At 42.0% G+C, this 25,160-nt stretch overlaps 1 protein-coding gene across 1 annotated transcript in view; it reads left to right on the plus strand.

Annotated features, from left to right (window-relative positions):
• The window catches only part of PDSS2 (decaprenyl diphosphate synthase subunit 2), a 70,998-nt gene that overhangs the window by 27,307 nt on the left and 18,531 nt on the right, over positions 1-25,160 (plus strand). The window contains exon 3 of the mRNA XM_081904667.1: positions 2,418-2,616. Within this exon, the coding sequence (XP_081760793.1) occupies positions 2,418-2,616 (199 nt within the window). The remainder of the gene's footprint in view (positions 1-2,417; positions 2,617-25,160) is intronic.

Consider the following 25,160-nt stretch of genomic DNA (forward strand, 5'->3'; position numbering starts at 1 on the left):
AATTTTGAAAAAGAATGAATGCTGAGGATATAAATCTGCCTTAAAAACATTTGGCTGTATTGAAATTAGGTGTGACTAACTTAGGTACATTCATATAAGTGGGTCTACTCTGAGTAGAACTTTGTTGGATACAATTATTGTCTCACCTAATCGCCCTGCTTCGAACCCAAGATTAGTGAAGGGTTGCTCCATGTGCACAGTGGAAAAAGGTATTGGAACTTTATGTTCATATGCCCTTCTCTCTAAATAGGTTTGAAGGCTCAGTGTTAGTATTGAAAGCTGATTTTGAGAACTGATCACGATGAGATTGTCTACTTGTTTGTGAATCGGCTAATTAAAGTTTAAATCTGTTGCTTTAGCCACTAGATTTTGATCATTATTACTTCTAACAATGTTACACTTCCCTATAGTGCTTTTTTCTGCCATTTTGTAAACGGCAGTCTCTGTGACTTTTCTGTGCCCATAGGCAGTCAACATTGATTTATCCAGGAAAGAATAATTCAGTAAGGCTGCAATCCTAATAAGCCTCACTGAACACAGGAATATTTACTTCCAAATAAAAATGCACAGGATTAGGTTATAAACCGTGGTTCAAATGACTGCTGTGCTTGAAAGCAGTATAAATACCACATTCTTCTTTCTTATTTCAGAGGGCTGCTTTCATAGTAAATAAATGTTCAACAAGTGATCTTTAGTGTACTTTATCTATTATGGTTTACTTAAGTAAAAATGGGACCATAGTTAATAATCTCTTGCAAAGTAGACAACCTCTTAATTACTATTATTTCATCACTCCCAAGATTTCTGTAGAAGATGTTTTCCCTCCTAACACATTAAACTGAATTCAGACTGCTTAAGAATCTCCTATTCTGGTATCCTGTATTAAAACTCAGATTCTTTGAGAGATGCCTAGAGCTATTTTATATACTCAGATGACAAAGACTGCTTTACCTTGTTTGTCATTTTAGTTAAAAATTAAGTATGCATTATCAGAAGATGTCGTCTAGCATTTTAAAAAATTGAATATACTAAATACATGAGCTGTATTTTTAATGCAGTAGGCTGAATAATACAGGTTCTGTTTGGAGAGCAAACAAGAGCACAGAAACCTAAGGAAAAATGGGAAGGAAGGCTCAGAAAGTATGACACTAATGTATTTGTGTAACCTTTTTGTGGCAAGCTGTACAGAGAGGATTTTTGTTTCCTTCATTAAAAGCTTATTAAAGGGGAAAAGGGACACTGGGGGGTGGTGTGGGGGGGTGGGTCGGAGAGGTGAGCTTGATCTCCTCAGGATATTAATGTGTGCCTTCAGCTGGGGGAAATGAGCCATCACTTGAGTAAGCTGCAGCTTTATGTACTCGTCACTAGGGATCCCCATATGTCCTGGGATCAGCAGCAGTCAGACCTCAGTTGTTGAGAGCAGAGGACACTCATTGGTATTCATGGCAGGTATCTCAGCTCAATCTGCCCAGAGCAAGTCTGTTTAATGTTGATCAGCTGTCCATCTGATAAACTGAATTGATATGGACATTTTCTCCAAGGGCTGCCCTGACAATGACAGCAGAAGCATCAGGATGTCTTGTTAGTTGCCCTCCCTCGTTCTAGGATGTGTTAACCCTTCTTTAGACATAAGGTTATGACAGAATGTAATTTTCTGTCACATTCAATAGATGGCTTTTATTCCTGCCACTGTCTGAAACAAAAAGGTTAAATTTAGCATATAAAAAGGTTTGTTGTCCCATATACCCATTGCTATAATTTATCTATGTATGGTAATAGAATGACAAAGTGCATAAAAATGGGGTATTTTTAGGCCCTTTTTTAAAAGTGTTTTTGTTGTGGTTGTTTTTACTTGCAATTATCAACATGGTTTAGGGTTGTTAGTACACATTTGAAGAATAGGGGTATCCACATTTTTATTTCTTTTTAAACACTATTTTATATTGTTAAGTATTTCCTTAAATCTAGTAAGATTCCTCATGTCAGGGCCTTATTATACATGGCATCATATACGTTTTATTAGTCCTCTTATTTTGGAGAGGAAAGCAGCCATGGGCCCTGTGCTTGTTTGCTGCTGAAATTTGCCACTTACCTGGCTGCTTTTCTGGTCCTTAAGATTCTTGTTTGTAGCAAACTCCATGGGGGGGGGGTCAGCACCAGCTGCTTTTTCTCCAAAATAAAATCAATCAGGTTAAACACAGTTGTTCAAACGTGTGAGTTAATTCATGTGCAGTTTTGCCCCTCAAGTGGGCCAGGCAGGATAGGCTCAAAATGGTGTGCTCACAAAGTGCTGAATGCTATATTTGTATTGATAAGTACCCCATCTGCTATAGTTTTCAGCATTTCTCTTTTGTAGACAACCAGATTATACAGCTGTTTTGCAGCTAATTGAACTGTTTCCTGTCTTTGCTTTAAAGCCAACGAAGTCTGGCAGAGATTACTGAGTTGATTCACACAGCTTTCCTGGTACATCGTGGGATAGTAAACATTGGTGAACTGACATCATCAGATGGCCCGTTGAAGGACATGCAATTTGGAAATAAAATGGCTGTCTTAAGTGGTGATTTTCTTCTAGCAAATGCATGCACAAGCCTTGCTGAACTGCAAAATACTAAGGTAATAGGGTTTTTATTGCTTTAAATAAGGTGTAGGCTTCATTTGTGATTATTTCAGTAGATTTCTCTGCTGCCTTTTGTGAGCTAATTTTGTTAGAAATCCATATTCCTTGAGGCATTAGATGTCATATAAAACTGTATGTGCTGCCCAAAGGTCTGAAATTTTATCAGATACGATATGTCAGCTATGTCAAATAAATTGTGCTATAAAATTAACTCTATATTAACCATATTTACTCACCAAGAAACTACTAGTAAGATAGCAGACTTATGTCTACCATAAGTAGAAATGATGAATTAAAGCAAATTGAACATAACTCAATGAACTTTACCAATTCCCTTTTAAATATTGATAATTTTGTTTGGAACAGGTTTAAAACTAGTTTTTGTTAGAATTTTTTTTCATCTTTTCCATGAAACTTAGAACTCTACTGCACATAACCTTTTTCTATAGTAGTAATATTGTTTATTAAATTTGTATGCTACCCTTTATCCAAAGAGCACAGGGTGGTTCACAACACAAAAATACATAATACATAATAAAACAAAAACAAACCAATAACCCCCTTTCCACAAACACATTTAAAAGGCCATAGAATGTTTAATCAGCCGAAGGCCTGGTTATAGAGTAATGTTTTCACCTGGTGCCTAAAGATATGTAATGAAGGTGCCTGGAGAGCCTCCCGGGGAAAGCATTCCACAAACAAGGAGCCACCACAGAAATGGCCTGTTCTTGTGTTGACACCTTTCAGGCCTTTTATGGAAGGGGGCACACAAAGAAGGGCCTCAGATGATGAGCTCATGGTCCAGGTCAGTTCATATGAGGAGAGGCAGTCCCTGAGGTATTGCTGTCCTGAGCCATTTAAGGCTTTATAGGTGTAAACCAGCACTTTGAATTGGGCTTGGAAACTAATTGGCAGTCAATGCAGTTGGACCAAGATTGGTGTAATATGCTCAAACTGCCTTGTCCTGGTGAGCAAGCTGGCCACTGAATTCTGTCCCAGCTGAAGATTCCAAACCATCTTCAGAGGCAGCCCCATGTATAAGTATAATTTATCTAAGTAATCTAACCTAGAGGTTATCTAAGTATGATAACAGAATGATAAAATTACTTAATGCATTGCAGTTTGTTGGCTCTCATCCAGTCCATTACGGAGGCAAGACAATGGTCCAGCACATTCGCTGCCACACCTGCAGGTGTAAAGGTGAAGTAGAGCTGTGTGTCATCAGCATATTGCTGACAATGTTCTCCAGAACTCCAGATGACCACACTCAGCAGTTTCATGTAGATGTTAAACAGCATTGAATCCTGAGGAACCCCACATCCAAGGCTCCACAGGGCTGAAGAGCACTCCCCAAGCATCTCTGGAAATTGCCGTATTTTTCGCTCTATAAACACACTTTTCCCCTCCTAAAAAGTAAGGGGAAATGTGTGTGCGTCTTATGGAGCGAATGCAGGCTGCGTGGCTAATCCAGAAGCCAGAACAGGGAAAGGGAGCACTGTGCTGCGCTCCGTCTCGCTGTAATAGCTTCGGGGTTAGCGGCGCAAAGCCTCCACAGGGCAGCGGGATGAAGGCTCCCCGTTACCCTGCGGAGGCTTCGCGTGGCTCTTGCGGGAGGTGGGGGGAAGGGACCTCACCTCCCAGAAAAGCCCCCAAGAGCCGCGCTTCCTTTAAAGAGCGTGCAGCTCTTGCGGGAGATTGGGGAAGGGACAGAGGGCAGCTTAGCCGCCCGCAGCCTCTTCCGGGCAGGGGGAGCCTTCATCCTGTTGCCGGGAGAGGCTTTGGCGGCTATCCCAGAAGCCAGAACAGCAAGAGGCTATCCCAGAAGCCAGATCCCTCTTTCTGTTCTGGCTTCTGGGATTCAGAATATTTTTTTCTTGTTTTCCTCCCCGCAAAACTAGGTGCGTCTTATCGTCTGGTACATCCTATAGAGCGAAAAATATGGTAGCATCCAAGTAGAACGCGAACCGCTACAAAGTAGTGCCACCCACTTCCAATTCAGACAACTGCTCTACAAAGGTGCCATGGTCGATGGTATCAAAAGCTGCTAAGAGGTTGAGGAGGATAAACAGGGAGGTGTTTCCCCTGGCTGTCTCCTAACATACAGGCAACCAAAGCAGTTTCAGTGCCAGAACCCTAAATGAAATGGAGCTAGAAAAGCAGTTTCATCTAAGAGCACTTGGAACTGTTGTGAAAAGTCTAATCCATCCTTGGACATCTGTTACCATGGGAAAATGTGAATGAGTAGACTGTTCACACATACTGTTCGTGATAGGCATAGAACTTTTAGAGCAACAGTGATCACAGGGATAACTGGCTGGACATCTTGGTTATGACCTGGTTCACACCCTGTTTTATGTGAGCATGTGCTCAAGAACAAAAAGTGGTATTGTCTACCAAGTGTATTCTGTGTACACACATGCTAAGATGCACAGAGAGCTATTGCATGAACTTAGTATTTTATAAAATCTGTAATTAAAATCAAGGGGGAAAGTAGCCATAAATCATTCTCAGTCCTACTCAGATTGATGAAAAACATGGATAAAATGCTGCTCATTATTCTGTCTTTAAGTACTTGAGCAAAAACGTGTAATTATTTCAAGCTTGCCTTGAATCAGATCTGTAGTAAATTGAAGCACAGTAGCCTAAAAACTGCTTGTATTCTCAAGCAATTAAGCGGCATGTCTGAAAATTCTGCCAAAACATGTTAACACTTTCTCCCACTTTTGACACCTGAATACTTTAATACCTCCTATATACCATAAGTGGAATACAGGCAATTTATCAACTCATTCTTTCTTGCATCTTAAAAAGCATGAACAGTTGGACTATAAGCTGTAAAAATTCTTGACACTTACACTGACTTGACTTGGTATTATTTTGAAAGATGAGATTTTTGGACTTGTGTATTTTGCATGAAGTGTATAAAGCCATGAAGTCCTCCCCCATCTCCTCACCCACCACTTTGTGAAATGTGATTTCAGCTCATTTACTAACCATTGTTGCATTTGATGATACATGACAGGGTAAGGCCATATAAACCTTTCTGGGCAACATTAATTCAGTAATCCTGTATTTCCCATTGGACCTAGTGGAGTTTTACTTCTGAGTAGACATGCGTTGTAATGGTCCATGTAAGTCAGTAAGTATTTTGCCTAATAATGGAGCCAATTGCTGTGATTTCAAAGCCAGGTGGGGCTAACTCTTAAACTACCTAAAATTTTCAGATGGCCATGAATTGGAAGGCACACAACACTAGACATCTCTCCACTTTGCCTTTCCAATTCTGATATGTAATCCATGAAAAATGTCTGCCTCAAGTTGGAAAGCAGGTGGAGCTGCTGCTGCTGCTGCTGCTGCTGCTGCTGCTGCTGCTGCTATTTCTTCCTCTTACAAGCCCTTGGATTCAGCATGGGGGCTGGAAGGAAACCTGTAACCCAGCATGGACAAGATGGCCGTTTCTGTGCTGCTGAGCTGCATAGCTGGCATCAGTCTTTTCCCAGCTGCCCAGCTGATGGCTTGATCAGTTGAGCTGCAGTGAAAGATGGGCAGAACTCCCTGGGACTTGGCAGGCTGTACAGAGAGTGGCCAAGAGTCATATGTGGCCTGCAGGTTGCTCCACTGAGTGCTATTATTATACCCCAGACTCTGTGGAGAGCTTTTAATTTCTTGCATTCCTAGCATGTAGGACCATCTTCCAAGGCAGATTTGTGGGAAACCGGCTAGTGACCAGTTTTATATATTAGGATGTGCTAACAAGTGCAGTGAAACAAATAATTGTGTGTGACACATTACAAAGCGTACTGGTCATGAGAGACCACAGTGATTGAGGAAGAACATATTTGTTTCAGTGATTACAGTTGTGATATGCAATATATTTTACATCCAATATTTCTATTATTGTTTTGTACTGTCAGTCCCAAACTAATTCTATCATGGTGTTATGGGCAATTGTCTGAGATTTTGTATGATGCGTTTATCTCTGTATTTCTATCAAGCCAGATAATTAAATGTGAAAATTTGCAGTCATAATGAAATGCAGAGCTGTTTTATAATTGCCAAGGGTAAAATTAGCAGAGTCAATTATTTTCCCCTTAGGCTTTTCCCTGTAGATATTAAAGGGCTGCATGATAATTGCCTTAGGTAACACTTTGATTTTTAAATAACATTAAATATAGGAATTGCTGCTAATCTTGTCACAATTTACCTCTTTGCATTACTGCTGTAGAATATAACTACTATCAAAGGGCTGAACCTACATTGAAATGTTGGTTATGAAACTGCAGATTGCATAAACTTGTTCCAAGGAAGGCACATGGAAACATCAGTGTCTGTCTTGGTGATGAGGTCAATGTCATAGCTTTCTTAGTTTTTTGTTGGTGTGAACTTGCCACTTTGCAAAACAACGTGTGAGCAGTATTATTTAGCAAATGGATCTTTCAGGAAAAGTCATGTTTATTAAAAAAAACTAAACTACTCTTTTTCTGATGGAATCCTATTCTGTTATCTGTTTGTGTATGTAGTATGTGTCAGATGAAACATCATTGTATAATTCCAGGGTGCATATCCATGGTTTTATGGCAAACTCTGTGGCTGATTCAGCTTGCAAATAAAGTATAGGAGCTGCACTAAATCCTTAACAAGTGACCAGATTTCCAGATCAGCTGGCACTTCAGTATCGTTGAGCTAAGCAGCAGAATGCAATCATGTCAGACCATATTTTTAAGTTTTTCAGCTTTTCAGTCATCTGTGGATCAGTGACAGCTGACCTGTGAGTGTAGTCGACCTCCTTGTATGCTTTACTGTGATTGTGAAAAGCCTTTGAGTGAAGTATCTGCAAAATGGCAAAGGTACAGTTCATTTGTGAAGAACTGTGGTGCCATTTTTCAAATTTACATGAACAAAAAGAGGCAAGTCTACTTGAAAGCCACACACATTGAACCTGGAGGCATGTAGCTGGCCTTGGCTCAAACAGACTATTGTATTGTAGGTGAGAAGAGTGCTGTTGTGCTCAGATTCTTTTGGGGAACTTCGAGTGGGCATCTGGTTGGCCACTGAGACTACAGAGTGCTATACTAGATGGACCTTTGGCCTGACCCATAAGACTTTTTTATGTTCTTATTTTGAAAGTTAAATCCTAATGACAAGGAAATGGATTTTGAATGCTAACACTTGTCATTTCTTCTTTTGCCCCATTGTCTCATGCCAGAAAAGTATGCGATGTGAACCGGGAGCTCTGTGTGCAGATTTATGTATGGCTTAGCCTATTTTCAACGTTATCTGAAATAAGTGATTTATTACATGAACTGCACAGAAACCTGCCATATGCATTAGAATGCATCATAAATGGTGCATATAGTTGTTTCAGCCATGTGTTCTTCTGAAGTGCCTTATTAAGTCCTTGGTTTATAAATACTGTGAAAAATATATTGTATCATCATAAATCTTTAATTTAAGGGGATGAACTGTAAACATGAATGATCTTCATGATATTTGCTAATGCTTCAAGGACAACTTCCAATTAGTCTGTGCTAGATATTAATTTCTTATATGCATTTATTACCTAGATTATGTGAATAAAGCTTATGAAAGGGAATATATTAGAGCTACCATGGCAAGTCCAGATTACTTCTGGTTTGTAGTTTCTTGGTTTCTACTGGCTAATCATTTTAGCATTTTGTCCTGGGGCCAGTAGAACTAAATAGCAAATTTCATTTTGCTACTCTTTAAAAGCTATAGGTCATCTTCAATTTAATTGTTGTGCTAGCAGAAGCCGGCACAACTACTCCTACTAGTACAATGGGACTTCCCCCCTGTCTTCTGCCCATGCGCCCCTGTATCATCCCCAAATCTGCTCTAAAGGGTCAAGAGAACCCACAGAACAGCCCGCGAGGGAGGAGAGGAGAATTTATGCTTGCCCAACAACACAGTCTCTTTAGCATTACTTTGAATACAATATGTTATGCAACAGTATGGTTATGCCATATCTGAGCAGTAGTAAAGTAATTGTTGTGCTATTACACACTAGCCTTTGACACAGGAGCCTTTTCAGATAATTACTAAGGACTTAACAGAGAATTAAAGAGGTTCATGTTGGGGGTGGGGGGGGGGGAGAAGAACACAGTGTGAATAGGAAATTCCTTCAGCTTTTCACCTCTGTGGATTGTAGCGGCAGCTATATAAATTTAAGTTGTTCTGAATTTTTGAATCTTACATGATCCATGTCAACCTTTGATATCAAAGCACTGGGTTGTCAGTGCAAGTGGAGACTCCAGCAAAGGAAGAGTTTGGTATGTTGTATGAAACACTTGTGTTTGGCACATGTGGCTGTCAGCTGAAGCTATACACAAGGCAATATTGTTTCATTGAACATTAGCTGTTTATAAATAACCAGTGGCACAGATGTACTACTTATATTGTGGCTGAATTTCCGTATGCTAGCTTATGTATTCCTTAAGGCATAAATATGCTGCTTACTAAATAAGCTATTTGTTTACATAAACATCACAGATTTATGCAAGCAGATCTTCCTTCTGCGCAGAATCTAAGTAATTCTGAGCTAAGTTTTGATCTAATTTCCCTTCCTGTTATAGGAAGGATTTACCTGTATTACGGCAAATAATGTACAATATGGGCTGACACTGGAACACAAAGGTTGTAGTAGTGGCTGCTTATGAGTATGTATGATTAGGACTGGGATCCAAACTCTTCATAGTTCTGTTACAAACTAGCTCATAGTAGTTTGTTGTTGGCTATTGTACATGGTGCATTGTAGAGCAGGGCTGAGGAACTGCCAACCTCAAGGCCAATTCTAGCCCCCTTCATGTTCACATCTGACCTATGGGGCACCCTTGCTGCATCCCCCTCACTGTGCTGCAAGTCCCCAACCCTTTGCACTTCTGTGTTAGGCAGAAAGAAATAGTAGCCTCTTTCCCTCTGCCTAGCCAAGAAAACGAGAGAAAAAATGGGAAAGATAAAGAGAGAGAATGGGAAGAACAAAAGAGGAGAATGAAGGGGGGGTGAGAGAAAAGGCCCAGCTTCATCCACTGCTGTTGTGCAGCCCCTGCGGGATCACCCCAAGGAACTGAGACCCTAGTTATAAAAAGATTCTTCATCCCTGCTGTAGACTAACTGGCAAAGCTGAAAGCTGATCTCTGTCTGAATAAGCTTCCAGTGAAAATGTTGGCAGTAGATGGGCTAGCCGTTGGGGCAGTCGGGGTTTTCCTAAAAAAAGAGAGGAAAGGCATCTGCACTCCATAAAGGGTGTTCTTTCTGTAACAAAACAAAATGAGGATAAATCTAGTAGAAGAGGATACAGATGTGGCCATAGTGAGTTTAAGGGTAGGTTAGTTTTAACAGTGGAGTTGAATGTGTTAAATATAAGGGATTATTGCTACATCCTTGACATTTTGCCACACCATAGCTCTGCCACTGACTTGAAGAATTGGCTGGGGTGTCAGTGATGGTAAACAAATCAAATTCAAAACATCTGTGTTAATTGATTTCTCTCTCATGTGCACATATTCTTTCTCATCCCAGGAAGTAGCTTTATTCTGTGGGAAAGGCCCCTGGAGGTTTTTAACGTAAGACTTTATCCCACCCCCACCCTCGTGACCCAGTTATTCACCTAACTGTAGAAAAGAGAGGGAGCTGTGGGAATAAATCTGGCATTATGTTTCCTTCTCCTGGCTGTTTCTGCCCCCAGGTGACGGGGCTGTTTGGATTAACTGTCATTTTGGCAGCAGCTGACATGCCAGATCCCTGTGCCATAGAAGGAAGGAAATGACTTGATGGGCCTGGACATCTGGGTGTCTCACTACAACATGGTTTGCCTGTGCATTGTTGATCAATAAGGATAAGCAAGTAGTTACGAAAAATCTTTTTGGAAAAGAAATACCCAAGGGATGGCAAAAAGAGAAAAAGGTAGGAAAATTTGAAGCACCATAATATAAAGCTCCAAATAGCAGCTATGCACAGAACAGCAGGGTTGAGGTGAGGATGGGATGTTGTGAGACAATACAGAAGGGCAGCCAAGTTGTACATCTTGAAGGAAAGGGCCGCATGACCAATGTGACCAAGAAAGATGTCGTAATGTCAGGAGCTGAATGCTGACAGGTATCGGTAAAGATAAAAGACCCCTGGACGGTTAAGTCCAGTCAAAGGCGACTGGGGTGTGGCACTCATCTTCACTTTCCAGCCAGGGGAGCCAGTGTTTGTCCACAGACAGCCTTCTGGGTCATGTGGCCAGCAGGACTAAACTGCTTCTGGTGCAACAAAACACTGTGACGAGTGCCAGTGTGCACGGAAATGCCGTTTACTTTCCCGCTGCAGTGGTACCTATTTACTTGTACTGGTGTGCTTTTAAACTGCTAGGTTGGCAGAAGCTGGAACAGAGCAACGGGAGCTCACCCCGTTGTGTGGACTTGAACTGCTGACCTTTTGATCAGCAAAGCCAAAGAGGCTCAGTGGTTTAGACCACAGCACCACCCACTCCCTTCTGCAGGCAGATATATGGTAGAGCTGGTCCCTGTCTAAGCACAGTCTTTATTCTTGGATATCTCTGCCTCCTACTGGCTGTGTTGTGAACATCACTGATGAGGGAGCATTACATATACCAACCAGAGAAATAAGGTTCCGAGTCTAATACCAGTGCTAAGTGTGGTTCCTCCCCCCGCCCCCACACACATTGCCTTCCACAACCCATTGAAGAGCTGTTTGGTCACCTTAATTCCAACAAGTTCCTCAACCAGCTTCATGAGATGTCTATGTTACACACAGAGGAGCATAGAAAGCTGCCTTATACTAAATCAGAAAATTGGTTCATCTGGATCAGTATTATCTACTCTGACTGGTGGTGGCTCTCCAGTGTTTCAGGAAGAGGTCTCTTCCTGCCTTACCTAGAGACGCTGGGGATTGAACCTGAAACCTGCATGCGGGGGGGGGGGGGGACGGAGTAGCCAGTAACAAAGGTGCTTTTGCTTCTTCTGCAGTACTGCTTCATGCAGTGATAGTTTCACTATAGTGCTAAATGAGCTTTTTTCAGTGCATGTTAGCAATCCTATATTAGTGCCTTCTTCCAGGGGCAAACTACAACTGCATACTTCTCCTGCAAGCCACCATGTGTGAAGGCTCAGTTGGGCCAACAATATGGAAGCATGTTCTCTTGGATGTAAATGGCCTACAAAGGTGTAGAGGAGAGGGGGTGGGGTGGGGGTGTACACAGACAGACACACACACACACACACACATTCCAGAAAGCCCATCAGCTCCATTGATGGTCAGAGCAGTTTGCTTGCTTGCTTGTTTAAGGTTAAAAACAATTAAAGCTTGGACTGTAAAAGCTGTCAGAGAAATTTCATTATCTGCTGCATAACAAGACATTACCATATATTTGTGACCATTTTGATAACTAGCTGTCCTTATTTAGCCTTAGTGCCCTTATATTTGCTAAGAGAACGGATTGCTGTTATCTGTTAGCAGTGTGCTGAATTTTAATTCAAGCTAATATATTTCATCTGGGAATTAAGGCAAGTCATGTGTAACATTGAAATGTGACTTCTTCCATGTTGAAAGTACAGTGCTGTCAAATAAATATTAGATTTTAATTGGCCCCATATAAGGGATTTGGAGTTGTACTGTAGTTTGCTGTTATAATAGTGGCATGGTTCGTTTTTCTGTTATGCATCACATTGTGAATCTTCTGCTTTTGACATTGAAAAATAATTGTATTATCTATTTTTATTAAATTCATAATCTGCCCTTCCCCCAAAGGATTATTGTTTGAATCCACACATTGGGCTGAGCTTCCATTGCTCTGTCCCAGTTTCTGCCAACCTAGCAGTTTGAAAGCACACCAGTGCAAGTAGATAAATAGGTACCGCTCTGGCTGGAAGGTAAATGGTGTTTCCGTGCGCCCTGGCTTCTGTCATGGTCCTCTGTGCACCAGTAGCAGTTTGGTCAGGCTGGCGAGATGACCAGGAAAGCTGTCTGTGGACAAATGCTGGCTCCCTCAGCCTGAAAAGTGAGATAAGTGGCCCCATAGTCACCTTTGACTGGACTTAACCGTCCAGGGGTCCTTTATCTTTACCTATCGTTCTTAATACAAAAAAGGTTCTCAATAACAGCATACCAGCTTTGACTTGAAGTTTATTTTTGTTTGACCTTGGTGAATTTCAAGTAATCTTAAGTTTCTGTTCATAAATGTAGTAGTGGCTAAATTTACCAGTTGCTGGAGACCACAAAAGGAGGAGTGTTGTTGTGCTTAGGTCCTGCTTGTAGGCTTCCCATGGATATCTGGCTGGCCACTGTGAGAACAGGATGTGGGACTAGATGAGCCATTGGCGTGATCCAACAGAGCTATTCTAATATTCCTGTATTTAAATGGGAAGATAAGCAGTTCTCTCTGATAAATGGAATAGAGTGGTGGAGTTGTAGTTAGCGCAGTATGCTGGCACCCCCCAGTGTCAATAATAGCTGGGTTTTATCAGCAGTTTCATTATACAGATACACTTCTGCTTGTATAAGACCACCCTCTGCCCCGAAAAAAGAATTGGGGAGCAAACTGAACAATGAAAGTACAGTCTTGCAAAGTCTTAGATGCTTGATGCTTGAATAGTTCTGTTTGCTGAACATACTTTCTTAGCTCCTCCTCCTTGCTGCAGCCCCTCTGCCCCTTGAAAAGCTGCTTCTAAGTGATGAGGGATCCTCTGGAATAGTATTAGATACTGTGTGAAGGGGTGAGAAGGGGGAAATAATTGACAGAAATCAGAAACGACTCTGCCCTGTTGAATGAGCAAGTGACTTTTGCCAGTGCTAGGGCTTTGTTGGATTCAAGCTGGTATTCTCCTGTGAAGCTCATTGCTGAGAAGGATTTCAGATGCAGTTCTGTATAGTAGTTACAGTTTCCCTTGAAACTATAGACCTGATAGAACCAAAGGTTAAGCTTCCAGACCCACTTAATTTTGGTTCTTCCTAGTTGTACATTATTGTAGATTCTATATTCATAACAATAGACACTCCCTAATGGGTGATTTTCCATTGGTATCTTTAAAACTTTGGACAGTATGAATTGCAATCAAAATGTTTGTCATTGTTTCACAATATACCAGACTCATGAGATCACTGGTACCTTCATTGTCAACATAACACTATCATAATTTTATCAACAGTTTCAATATAGAAACTTGAATAGAATTTTCCTCCTATAAAAATGGGAATATGTTGTGAGAGAAGCAAAGTGATTAATAACTGTTGGGAATCCACCTTGCCAGATGCTGTCAGAAAGAGGACTGTGTAACTCTCTGCCTGAAGACAACAACAAAAACAACAACAACAACCCATCTACACATAGACTGGTAACTTGCCCAGAATTAAACTTTGGATTTGGATCTCTTGTTCAGGGCTGAATTTAGGAACAGGAGACCCAGGTGACTGCCTGGGGCGTCTGTCATGGGCTGTCTACTCAACTATACACTCAGCAGCTGAAATGAATAGTGCAATCGGTTCATCTGCACTTGTAAAGCTGGCAACACTGACCTGTGTAGATAGCATTGTGAACCTAAAAAAAATGTGCAGAATTTTACAGTTTCAGTATCCATTCAATAAATGGATTGTAATTGTGATCAGATGTATGTGCAAATTTATTGTCATACAAATCATGCCTCAGAAGTTGTGAAATGAGCTCCAAGTACAATAAGAGAGTATTCAAAAGATGAACCAATTGTGGAGCAGTGGGAGAGAGATACTCCTTGCCTAAGGCAACATTTGATCTAGAAATAGTCTTGTTTCTGAAACCTGTGTGGAAGTAGCTAATATACAGATTTAAATTAGTGGGTTGTCTAGCACAGTCCTGTTTTCCCATTATTACTGCCAGGTCTCAGGCAGACATCCTTCTCAGCCCTACTGCCTTAAATCTTTCACCTTGGGATGTGTTATAATGATGCACTGTAATATTGTTTTCAGCACTAAATAATAAGCCGGCAAAAACAGTCAATCTTCAAGCCCAATACAAATAGGCTATCAAAGCCATTTATATACAGTACGTATCCTACCTTTTTCACAGAACTCAAGATGGCTTACAAAAATTTTAAAAATACAGGTAAAATGCACATAACTAAGGACATAGAACAGAGTATGGTTAAAAAATAAAACAATGTAAAAATAAATCTATTAAAATTCAGATAAAAACACCAACAGTACAGCATACTATCATGAGCCCATTCCTTAAAAGCAGTCAGTTCCCCAAAACATGCCAGATTAAAACAGGTTTCACCTGCTGGCATAAGGACAACAAAGAAGGAGCAAGTCTAGCCTCTCTAGGAAAGGAGTTTTGTTGTTGTTGTTGCTTATTAAATTTGTTGTTGTTGCTTATTAAATTAGTACACTGACCTTCATCCAAAGATTCCAGGGTAGTTCACAACAACAACAACAACAAAATGAAAATCCAAAGTACATACAAAAACAAACCAATAACCCTCACTCCCACAAACATTTAAAAAGGCATAGAACGTTATCAGTGGGAAGGAACCATTTTCACCTGGCACCTAAAGATGTAATGTAGGTGCCAGGCGAACCTCCCTGGAGAGAGCATTCCACAAACAAGGAGCCACTGCAGAAAAGAACTACTGTCTGGTTGCCACCCTCCAGACCTCTTGTGAAGGAGACACAGAAAGAAGGGCCTCAGATGATGATCACAAGGTCTGGGTTAATTCATATGAGGAGAGGTGGTACTGTTACCTTCACTGCCACTCGGTAGGCTCGATGATGAGCCCTCACCAGTGTTCAGTTGCATTCAACCAGAGTTTTCCTCCACTTGCATTCAAGCCATCTTCCAGCTTCTTTCCTTGCCCTAAGCTCCAAAGTCTGGAATCTGCCACCAGGAAGACTACCTCCTGCATTCCCACCAAATGTGCCTGTGGGAATGAAAGAAGGGTGTCTCCTGAAGAGCTCAGAACCCGGGTGGGTTCTGTCAGAGGCAGCTCCATATAGAGCGTGTTACAGTGATCCAAATGGGATATAATTGTTATTCTAAAGCAGCAATGCGGCAGCAAGCAAAGGCTATAGCAGCCAAGACTGCTGCTTGTGGCTGGAAAGCCAAACAGGAAGTTTGTGACTGTTGCCATGGGAACAAAGGGGCAGTCCATTCTGTACTGAGCACCGGATGTTAGCTCAGTGGGTTTGTCATATGACCTGTGCTGGAAGGACATGGGTGGAGTTTATTCTAACTGCTGATGAGTGCAGACATGTTTTCTCTGTACTGAAGTAAAAGACAGGAATAAAAGATGTAAATAGATTTCTGTCTGCTTCTTTCCCCTCCCTGGGGACACCAAAGGGGAGAGAGGAGCAGTTGGTGTGTTTTCCTCACAGCCTGAGGAAAATCGCCGGAACGGACCTCGAGTATGTTTATCCCTGCCGGGAGTCGCCGGAGGGAGGTCTAAGGAATTCAGCCGGTGCCTGAACAGATAGGCACATACCTCAAGACGGGCCAGAATTCCAACAGTGGTAGCAGACGCCGGTTGCTGTTTTCATCGACCTCTGCATCAAGAAGTGGCCTCCATGGAAGCCTGAGGTGAGAAAGCTGATTCTCTGCAGCCAGAAGCTGACCAGAAGAATCTGAAAGCCAAGCAACGGAGTCCAGGTATGAGATTTTCGGGCTTAGAAGTGTGAATGCAGATTGATTCATTCTCTGCTTCGAGGGAGAAACGTTTGGCAAACAGCTCCAGTCAAAAGAGAAACCGCATTCCAAACATTCCTGTGGTTTCCTGTTCAAGGAAAAGGAATGCTGTTGCTTAGCTACGAAGGCCATGCCTCAGAGAGGAGAAGTGAAAGTTAAAATGGATGTTTTGACTACACAGTCTGAGGAGCTCTTGGAAATTTCCAACGCAGCCAGCGTTCAGAGCTGCCAGGTGGCACAGAGTGTAAACAAGCCAGCTATTGGATTTTAGAGGCTTGTAATTGAGAGTCAATGCAAGGACTCAAAAATGGATGCCAAGAGGGGGGGAGGCCTGCCTACTCCAGACCTCCTGACCAGTGACAATTATGCATCTTGGTCTATTAAGATGAAGGCCCTGCTGCAGAATCAGAGACTGTTTGGGGTGATTGAAAATCCCATTCCAGCAGCACCAACGCGTGCTTGGGAGTCACAGAATGTGAAGACCAGAACTGCTATAATTCTGTGCGTGTCAGATTCGCAGTTGATCCACACACAAGATTTAGACCACGCGAAAGATGTTTGGGAAACGCTGAGAAGGACACATCAGAGAGATGCAGGTTCTTCAGCGTTGCTGTATTTTGAGAAGCTGACCAACCTGAGGCTTGCGCCTGATGGAGATGTTCAAGCGCACCTGACGGAAATGAAATTTCTGCGTCAACAGATGGTGGAACGCAATTTCCGTTTGCAGGAGGAAGTGTTTTGCTTCATGGTGATCAACAGTCTGAATCGGACTTACAAAACAGTTGCCAGTCAGCTGGGGTCCCTCCCAGCGAATGATTTGACTTCGGAGAGGGTCTTTGCCGTGGTTCTTTGTGAACATGACAGACTTTCCGCCCTGGAAGTCAAGGACAGGGGGAGCAAAGAACGGAGTTCTAACGCCCCTACTGCTGTTGCTACTGGAGAAAATGCTGTAGCTTTGAACGTTGTCCGATGCTACAATTGTGACCAGACTGGGCATCTTCAGCAGAACTGCAAGAAGCCACGTCAGAAAAGAGGAGCCAAGGCGAGCTCCACAAAGTCTGAGGCGTCAGACAAAAGTCACACCAAGCCAAAGGCAAAGACTGCAAAGGCTTTGATGTCGCTAAAAGCCACACCAGAGGTGGGAAACTTCTTTATCCTAGACACCGGATGCACGCAGCATATGTGTCGACACAGAGGACTATTTTCTACGTTTGAGAAGCAAAGCTTCGCGGTGCAACTAGCCAACGGTCAAGAGCTGGAAGCGACCGGAATTGGGACTGTGTATCTTAAAAGTCTGAACTTGACTATAAGCAATGTTTATTTGGTTCCAGAGTTGAAGTACAATCTGCTCAGCGTTTCGCAGATTGCCAAGAAGGGACTAAAACTGTCCTATGATGATCAGAACTGCGAGATCTACAAAGATGGAGAGTTGTATCTTTCTGCCAAAGAGAAAGATGGACTGTATTTGTTGACTTTTGATCAAAGTGATTACATGGAATGTAATTCTTGTGATTCTAACATGATTTCTTTTGCAGGTGTAGCCAAGAAGAACACCAAGCAGGTGACCTCGAGGGTCAACAAGGCATTTCAGCGGGTGTATGCTGATGTGATTGGTCCTCTAGCACCTTCTAGAGGCAATGCAAAGTATTACCTAATATGTGTTGATTCTTTTACAGGTTTTGTCTGGATTTATCTTTTGGAGAGACCGAAAGAAGCCTTAGAAAGGTTTAAAGAGTTTTGTGACAAGGTTAAAAATATGCATGATGCTGACATAGATTGTCTTTGCACAGATGAGAAGCCAATTTTTCTTTTACAGGAGTTCCAGAGGTTCCTGAAGAAGAAAGGGATTAGACACAAAACTGCTAGTTCCGAAGAAGCTTGGAACAAATGTGTTTGTGTTAGGGTGAACAAAGAATTGCAAAAGGGAATGCATGCGCAATTGCTAAGTTCACATTTGCCACATGAGTACTGGGCTGAGTCGCTAATGTCATATTGTTACACGTGGTTGAGAAAGTTTTCAAAAGAGTTGGGATGTTCTCCTTTTGAGAAACTGTTCCACAGAAAACCTTCTGTTGCCCATTTCAAGGTTTTTGGGTCTCATGTGAGAACAGAAGCTCCAGGTGGAGTAAAGAATGCCAGAGGCATTTTCGTGGGTTATGAAAAGGGTCTCTACAGAGTAATTTTGTCTGATTCTGGAAAGGTGATTCTCACAAAATTTCTAGAGAGTGCTCCTGAAAAGGAGAGAGTGATTGTTCAAACATTTCCCACAGGTGATGATGATTCTGATGATGATGAGTTTGATCTTATTGAGTTCAGTGGTACTGATGATGACAGCGATAGCTCAGACAGCTCAGTTGTCACAGTCATTGAGAGGAAATCTCACATAATGACTAGACCCTCAGAAGAGGAGGATGAACCACTGATTAAGCTTAGTACTGGTTCTCCAGAGACTTCAAAAGCTGAACCAGAAAGTAGAGAAGAGCAGCACCTCTTACGTAGGTCTGAGAGAGCAATGAAGGGTGTACCACCCAAGAGGTATTCACAAGAGTTTGCTAACTTATGTGTTGCTGTTGTAAACGACCAAGGTCAGATTGAAGCTGTGTCTGAGTCAGAGACAAAGGCACAACAGAGAGTTGCTAACCAAGGTAAAGCAGATGCACTCATTCCTTGGAAGTCACACAACCAGAGAGGTACATTGGTAAAACCAGTGGCGGGTAGTTCCAAGGGTGGAACTGAAACAACAGGGGAATGTTATAAGTATAACAACTGTTTGTTTTCTTCTCTGGATGACGCTTTGCTCGCAGCACGCATTGATACTTTAGGGGGAGTATGTTATTCTAAAGCAGCAATGCGGCAGCAAGCAAAGGCTATAGCAGCCAAGACTGCTGCTTGTGGCTGGAAAGCCAAACAGGAAGTTTGTGACTGTTGCCATGGGAACAAAGGGGCAGTCCATTCTGTACTGAGCACCGGATGTTAGCTCAGTGGGTTTGTCATATGACCTGTGCTGGAAGGACATGGGTGGAGTTTATTCTAACTGCTGATGAGTGCAGACATGTTTTCTCTGTACTGAAGTAAAAGACAGGAATAAAAGATGTAAATAGATTTCTGTCTGCTTCTTTCCCCTCCCTGGGGACACCAAAGGGGAGAGAGGAGCAGTTGGTGTGTTTTCCTCACAGCCTGAGGAAAATCGCCGGAACGGACCTCGAGTATGTTTATTCCTGCCGGGAGTCGACGGAGGGAGGTCTAAAGAATTCAGCCGGTGCCTGAACAGATAGGCACATACCTCAAGACGGGCCAGAATTCCAACAATAATATGTCACTGTAGCCAGATCAGACATCTCCAGGAATCGCCACTGTAGAAATCTGGGCTCAGGACTGAATCCAGGAGTACCCCCATTGTCCTATGTCTAAAGTAGACTCCAGCGCATGAGAATGATGGTGATAAAAAGTGGCTCATCACTAAAATGAAAATGAATGTCCTATGCCAAACTTGTGCTAAAATGAGATGTATGAATTATAGGCAAACGAATGACATCTCCATTTTTTCTAAAGGGTTTACTTTTGTTAATCTAGTGTTAGCACTATGGATTAAGGATGTGTGTGAGGGAGACAGACAGGTAGACAGACATTTATATATATATATTCGCTTCAATTGATTACTGAGGTTCTTGCTTGAATAAATTTCCCACCCGTTCAGCACATAAAGGGAAGATAAATATTCCCTAGAGAGCATTCTGCGTCTTCTTAATGGTTTTTAATGGTGCTTTGGTATTCAGGAAAAAAGTAATAAATTTGTATGTGATTGTTTTTACTACTGCAGCAAACGCTTAAGTGCCAAACTAAGAACCTTCCTGAGAAGCAACTAATAGGAAAGATTAAGATGTCTTTGATCACCTGTTATCTGAAGGGACAGAAAGATCTGTAATGCATTTTCCTGCTTTAAGGTGTAAGAAGTCTTAAAATATTTTCTTGACTCAGTTTTTAAGGACGGGGGACTATAATTAAGTAGATTCTTCATGTACTGCTGTTCTGTACAGACTGAAACTGACAGAATAAAACTTGCAAGATCTTGTCGTCATTGAACTCCACATTCTGAGGTGCCTTTTATGTTAGTCTGGGATCCAAGCACTGTTAGCTAATGTTGACTTAATGTTCCGTTTTGTTAATGGGGGAAAAGTGGGAGGGGATGTCAGACCCTGGGTTCATCTAGCTCAGTGTTCTCTGCTCTGAATGGCAGCAGTTCTCCAGAAGGCTGCCCCAGCCTTCCCTTGGAGATTCCAGGGATTGATCCTGACACCTTTTGCATGCAGAGCACTGAGCTGTGACCCTTTCCTAAACACTTCTGTTTAATGTATTGGGTGCTAAATAGCACTTCTGCCTTAAACATTATTTATTGATGTAGAACCAAGCCTGCTAAACTTGTGACTCCACAAGCTGAATGCAGCTCTGTTGGTGAGACCTCTCAGGTGCCTGACAACCTCTCTTTTTGCAGCAAATAAAATAAAAAGATTTAATTAAAAAAAACAACCTTGGATTATCTGTTGAATCCCTAACCTCTTCTTGCAAGTTCTTGTAAAACTGTTCAGTATTAAGCAAGTCTCAGTATGTAGGTTCAGTCCCCAGCATCTCTAGGTCGGGCTAGGAAAGACCCCTGCCTGAAACCCTGGAAAACAGTTGCCAGTCCATGTAGACAATACTGAGCTAAAGGTAGAGGGACCCTGACCATTAGGTCCAGTTGTGGCAGACTCTGGGGTTGCGGGGCTCATCTCACTTTATTGGCCGAGGGAGCCGGTGTACAGCTTCCGGGTCATGTGGCCAGCATGACTAAGCCGCTTCTGGTGAACCAGAGCAGTGCACAGAAACACCGTTTACCTTCCCGCTGGAGCGTTACCTATTTACTTGCACTTTGACGTGCTTTTGAACTGCTAGGTTGGCAGGAGCAGGGACCGAGCAACGGGAGCTCACCCCGTCGCGGGGATTCGAACCGCCGACCTTCTGATTGGCAAGTCCTAGGCTCTGTGGTTTAACCCGCAGCGCCACCCGCATCCCTTAATACTGAGCTAGATGGACCCAATTGTCTGCCTCAGTATAAGTAGCTTTCTATGTACCAAGTGAGCCTATTTACACAGAATCACAGAACTGTAGAGTTCAAAGGAACCCTGAGGGTCATCTAGTCCAATTCCCTGCAATGCAGGAATCCCAATTTTTCATACATGACCATCCAACGTTTGCTTAAAAACCTCCAGGGAAGGAGTGCCCACCACCTCTCGTGGGAGTCTATTCCACTGTTGACACTACACACTTTTTATCTGCTGGTGGAAAACATTAGTCCAGGTTCATTTCATTGACCTAGAGGAAAACTTACACATTATGATAGGAAGTCATAATAGGGGGCAAAGCCCTTGAGTAGATGAAACTTCCTGGAAGATCATTAAACATAAGAGTATTTATTGCAACAGTTTAATACTAATCTTATAATTCACATGCTTACTAAATCTCTGATACATTACTGCCTTGAGTTCTACTATATCAATATGGCAATGATACATATCAAGTTCTACATTTCCAAGAAGATGTTAAAACCGTGCCAGACAATATTATAATTGTAAAGGTCCACTTCAGGCTTTTACTTAACAAATCAGCTAAAGTCTGGAGGTGAACAAAATAAATAATAAAGGCTTGGTTTTGTTTGTGTCTGGAAACTTTTCAGGTGCATTTTCAAAATTCTAATTGGAGCCCTGTTTTTCAGCACTGGGGTCATGTAGTGCACAGTCTACAAATTGCAAGTTTCTGCGCTAAGGGATATTTGTGCTTTTCTATTAAGTGCATTTATTCATTATTTACAAAAATATTTTTAATCTGGTCTTATAAAGGCAATTCCCTTTGGACAGGCAGCCAAGGAATAAAAAGTAGTGTGTGACAAAGCTTTAAGCCTGGGGTGGGGAACCTTTTGCAGCTCAAGGACCTCATTCTCTTCTGTGCAACCTTCCAAGGGTCACATGCCAGCGGTGCGTGGCATGTGGGAAGAGCAGTGGATGTAAATGTTGTATTTGTTTCAGTAGGCTTCTACACACACTCACACACCCCTCTTTGCCCTCCATCCAGAGAAGCAATAGGCATTACCAGTGTTCAAGGATACATTCTAGTCAGGCAAAAACACTCATGGTGGGTGTGAAGCTGGGCCAGTACAGGCTGTGACTTGGGAGAGACCAGAGTTCAGAGAGACTTAGGTGGCTGCAGTTTCCCACCCTTGCTGAAGCAGTGGGTTAGGAGAGTAAAGGAAAACATATCCTTAAGAAGCAAGGAGGCAAAGTTATTGGCAACTTGAGAAGGCAACTTGAATGAGACCCTTTAAAGCAGCTTCACACTGTTGTTGTTGTTGCCATCGTCAAATTACTGGTATCTAATAGCATTTCCCCAAAACCCAGCAAGTTCTATCTTAATGGTGAATTGACTTTTAGGCATGATCACAGAGAACTTAATTCTGCTTTTAAAACATCTCTCTTTCAAACAAATAGATTGTTAGTTGGAAATGTGAAGTGTGCTTTCAGCTAGCAAGTCTATCTGGAACTTGGGAGTCCAGCACAAGCAGTTTTCTTGTTCATCCCTTGTAACGTTTTTCCTTTATTTCTCTTCAGTTAAAAAGAAATTCCCCAGGACACTTTTGCCTCAATCCACTGCTTTCTCGAGTTTCCCTTGTTATTTCAAACTCTTCGTTCTGTGACATATGAACAGAGAGTATCTTTTTTTGCTCTCCATATAATGCTAACTTTTTTTCAGATTATTTAAGGAGTGCAAGTGTTCCATCATACCAGCATGTTGTCTCCCTCCTGTCCTGTTCAGGCTCTTAAAAGCTATTTATTCTTCAAGATCCTTTAAGATGGCTGCTCACAGTTTGGTTGGCTGCATTCATTGCTTGATGTAACTATTTTGTCCAAACAGTTAGATGGGGTGTGTGAGAGAGGGGCTGGACAAGGAGAAGAAAATGAAAATTATTTGAGTCGCCCAGATGATCCCAACTGAGACAATAGCAAAAATGATAATTTACACAGCCTGAATCTCATCGATGCTTAGAGAAAAATATACAATAGCTATTGAAATATTGCAGAGATCTGGTTTTTTCCCTTCTTTAGCTGTAAGATGCCTATTCTTGTATTCCAAAGCTATATTCTGCTAATGTTGCTCAGAGAATTTCTCCCCACCACCATCTTTATAGACATTTGTTACTAGATTGGCAATGCAACATAAATATGGTGCTATATTAGTCTAACTGTCCTGCTATGATGGCAATATTCAGTCTATGTACTTGACTGATAATTCTGGGGGCCCCAAAAAATTTGCATAGTCCTCCAACGGTGGTTTTCAAATTGTGCTCCAAGAAAACCTGGATTTTTCTCATAATTTTTTTCTGGGGTGTGATCCCCAATGAAAAAATAAATGATGGACAGGCTCCATGAAAGAAAGCTTGCCTACCACTCCAAATCATTGTTTAATATTTGCAACTACAGGGCAGTGTTGGGCGTGATCTGAACTGAGCTTTTCATGCAGAGCAACACTGAGGTCCAATTCACCTGGGCACTTTGCACAAATGGTGCAGATCCTAAAAACCTAATGTGCAGAAATTAACCAAAATCACAACTCGGAGAGCAAGTGTCTGAAGTTCAAAGATTGAAAATCCCTGCTGTATACCTAAGAAACAATGCCTTATATTGAGCCAGACCGTTGGTATTGTCTACACACTGAATTGCAGTAGACTCTCCAGGATTTCAGACAGGAGTCTTTCCCAGACCTACCTGAAGATGCCAGGGATTGAATCCGAGACCTTTAGCTTTAGCTCCTCCCTGAAGTGATTTGCCATGACTGGGAATTAAACCCAGGCGAAAACACAAAGCCAAAACCACTAGACTACCTGGCACCTTAATCATGCTATCAATAATATTGATAATATTAATAATATTTTTCATATTTTATATAACCTTTATCTAGTAGGTGTAAAGTTCTGATTAAGTAACTTACTATACTCTGAATATTTCAGATTTCAGAAGCATCTTTCTAAACTTGGAGCACTGGTGATGGTCGGGGAAGTGGAGAGGGAAAGAAGTATATGACCTTGTGTAGTACAGTAACCAAAAGTACGAGCTCTGGGTCCTCAGTTCAAATATCACTTCAGCCATAGACTCAGCAGGGCACAGTGCAGGCATAATACTATGTTGGCATTCCTTTGGGATTGGTTCAGTAGGTGCAGCTGGTGTTGTGGCCCACAGGAGTGGAACACCTGGATGCACACATGCTACACCTGAGCTGAAATGGGAGCTGAACTGGTTGTTGATCAGTGACCAGACCATGTTCAAGTTCTTCTGCCCCTTTGTAGACCTGTAAAATCACTTCAATCATTTGGGGGAAATCTGCTTGTGGTCCTGCACCCTACAGTATATCATAGTGCGAAGGCCATGAAAGCAGGCATTTTCTACAATTGCCCCATGCCAATTGTGGACCACTGTTTTGAATTAGAGTTAGGAGAGCATCAGATTTCTCTTTGGTGAAGGCTAGTGATTATATAATGCCATGCTGAAACAGGAGAGAGAGACAGGGGTTGAAACGTGTGCCTGAATGAAGGGTCTGTGAACATAGGGACCTGTGGTCCACTCCTGATCCCTAAACCAGGATTAAGTGTTATAATTGCAGTAGAACATTAGTGACCATTAAACAAGGCTGCTGAGAAGATAAACTTTAGAGGGTGATTGTAAAGGGGCAAAACACAATTGTATTTATGTGAAACTTTTTATAGACTTGTACTCTATGGATGTATAAACAGTAGCTTTATTGCAAGAAAGATTCATTGCAGATGAAATGAAGTGCTCTTAGGGTGTA

This window comes from Podarcis melisellensis (assembly GCF_964234715.1).
Source record: "Podarcis melisellensis genome assembly, chromosome: 3".
Lineage (NCBI taxonomy): Eukaryota > Metazoa > Chordata > Lepidosauria > Squamata > Lacertidae > Podarcis > Podarcis melisellensis.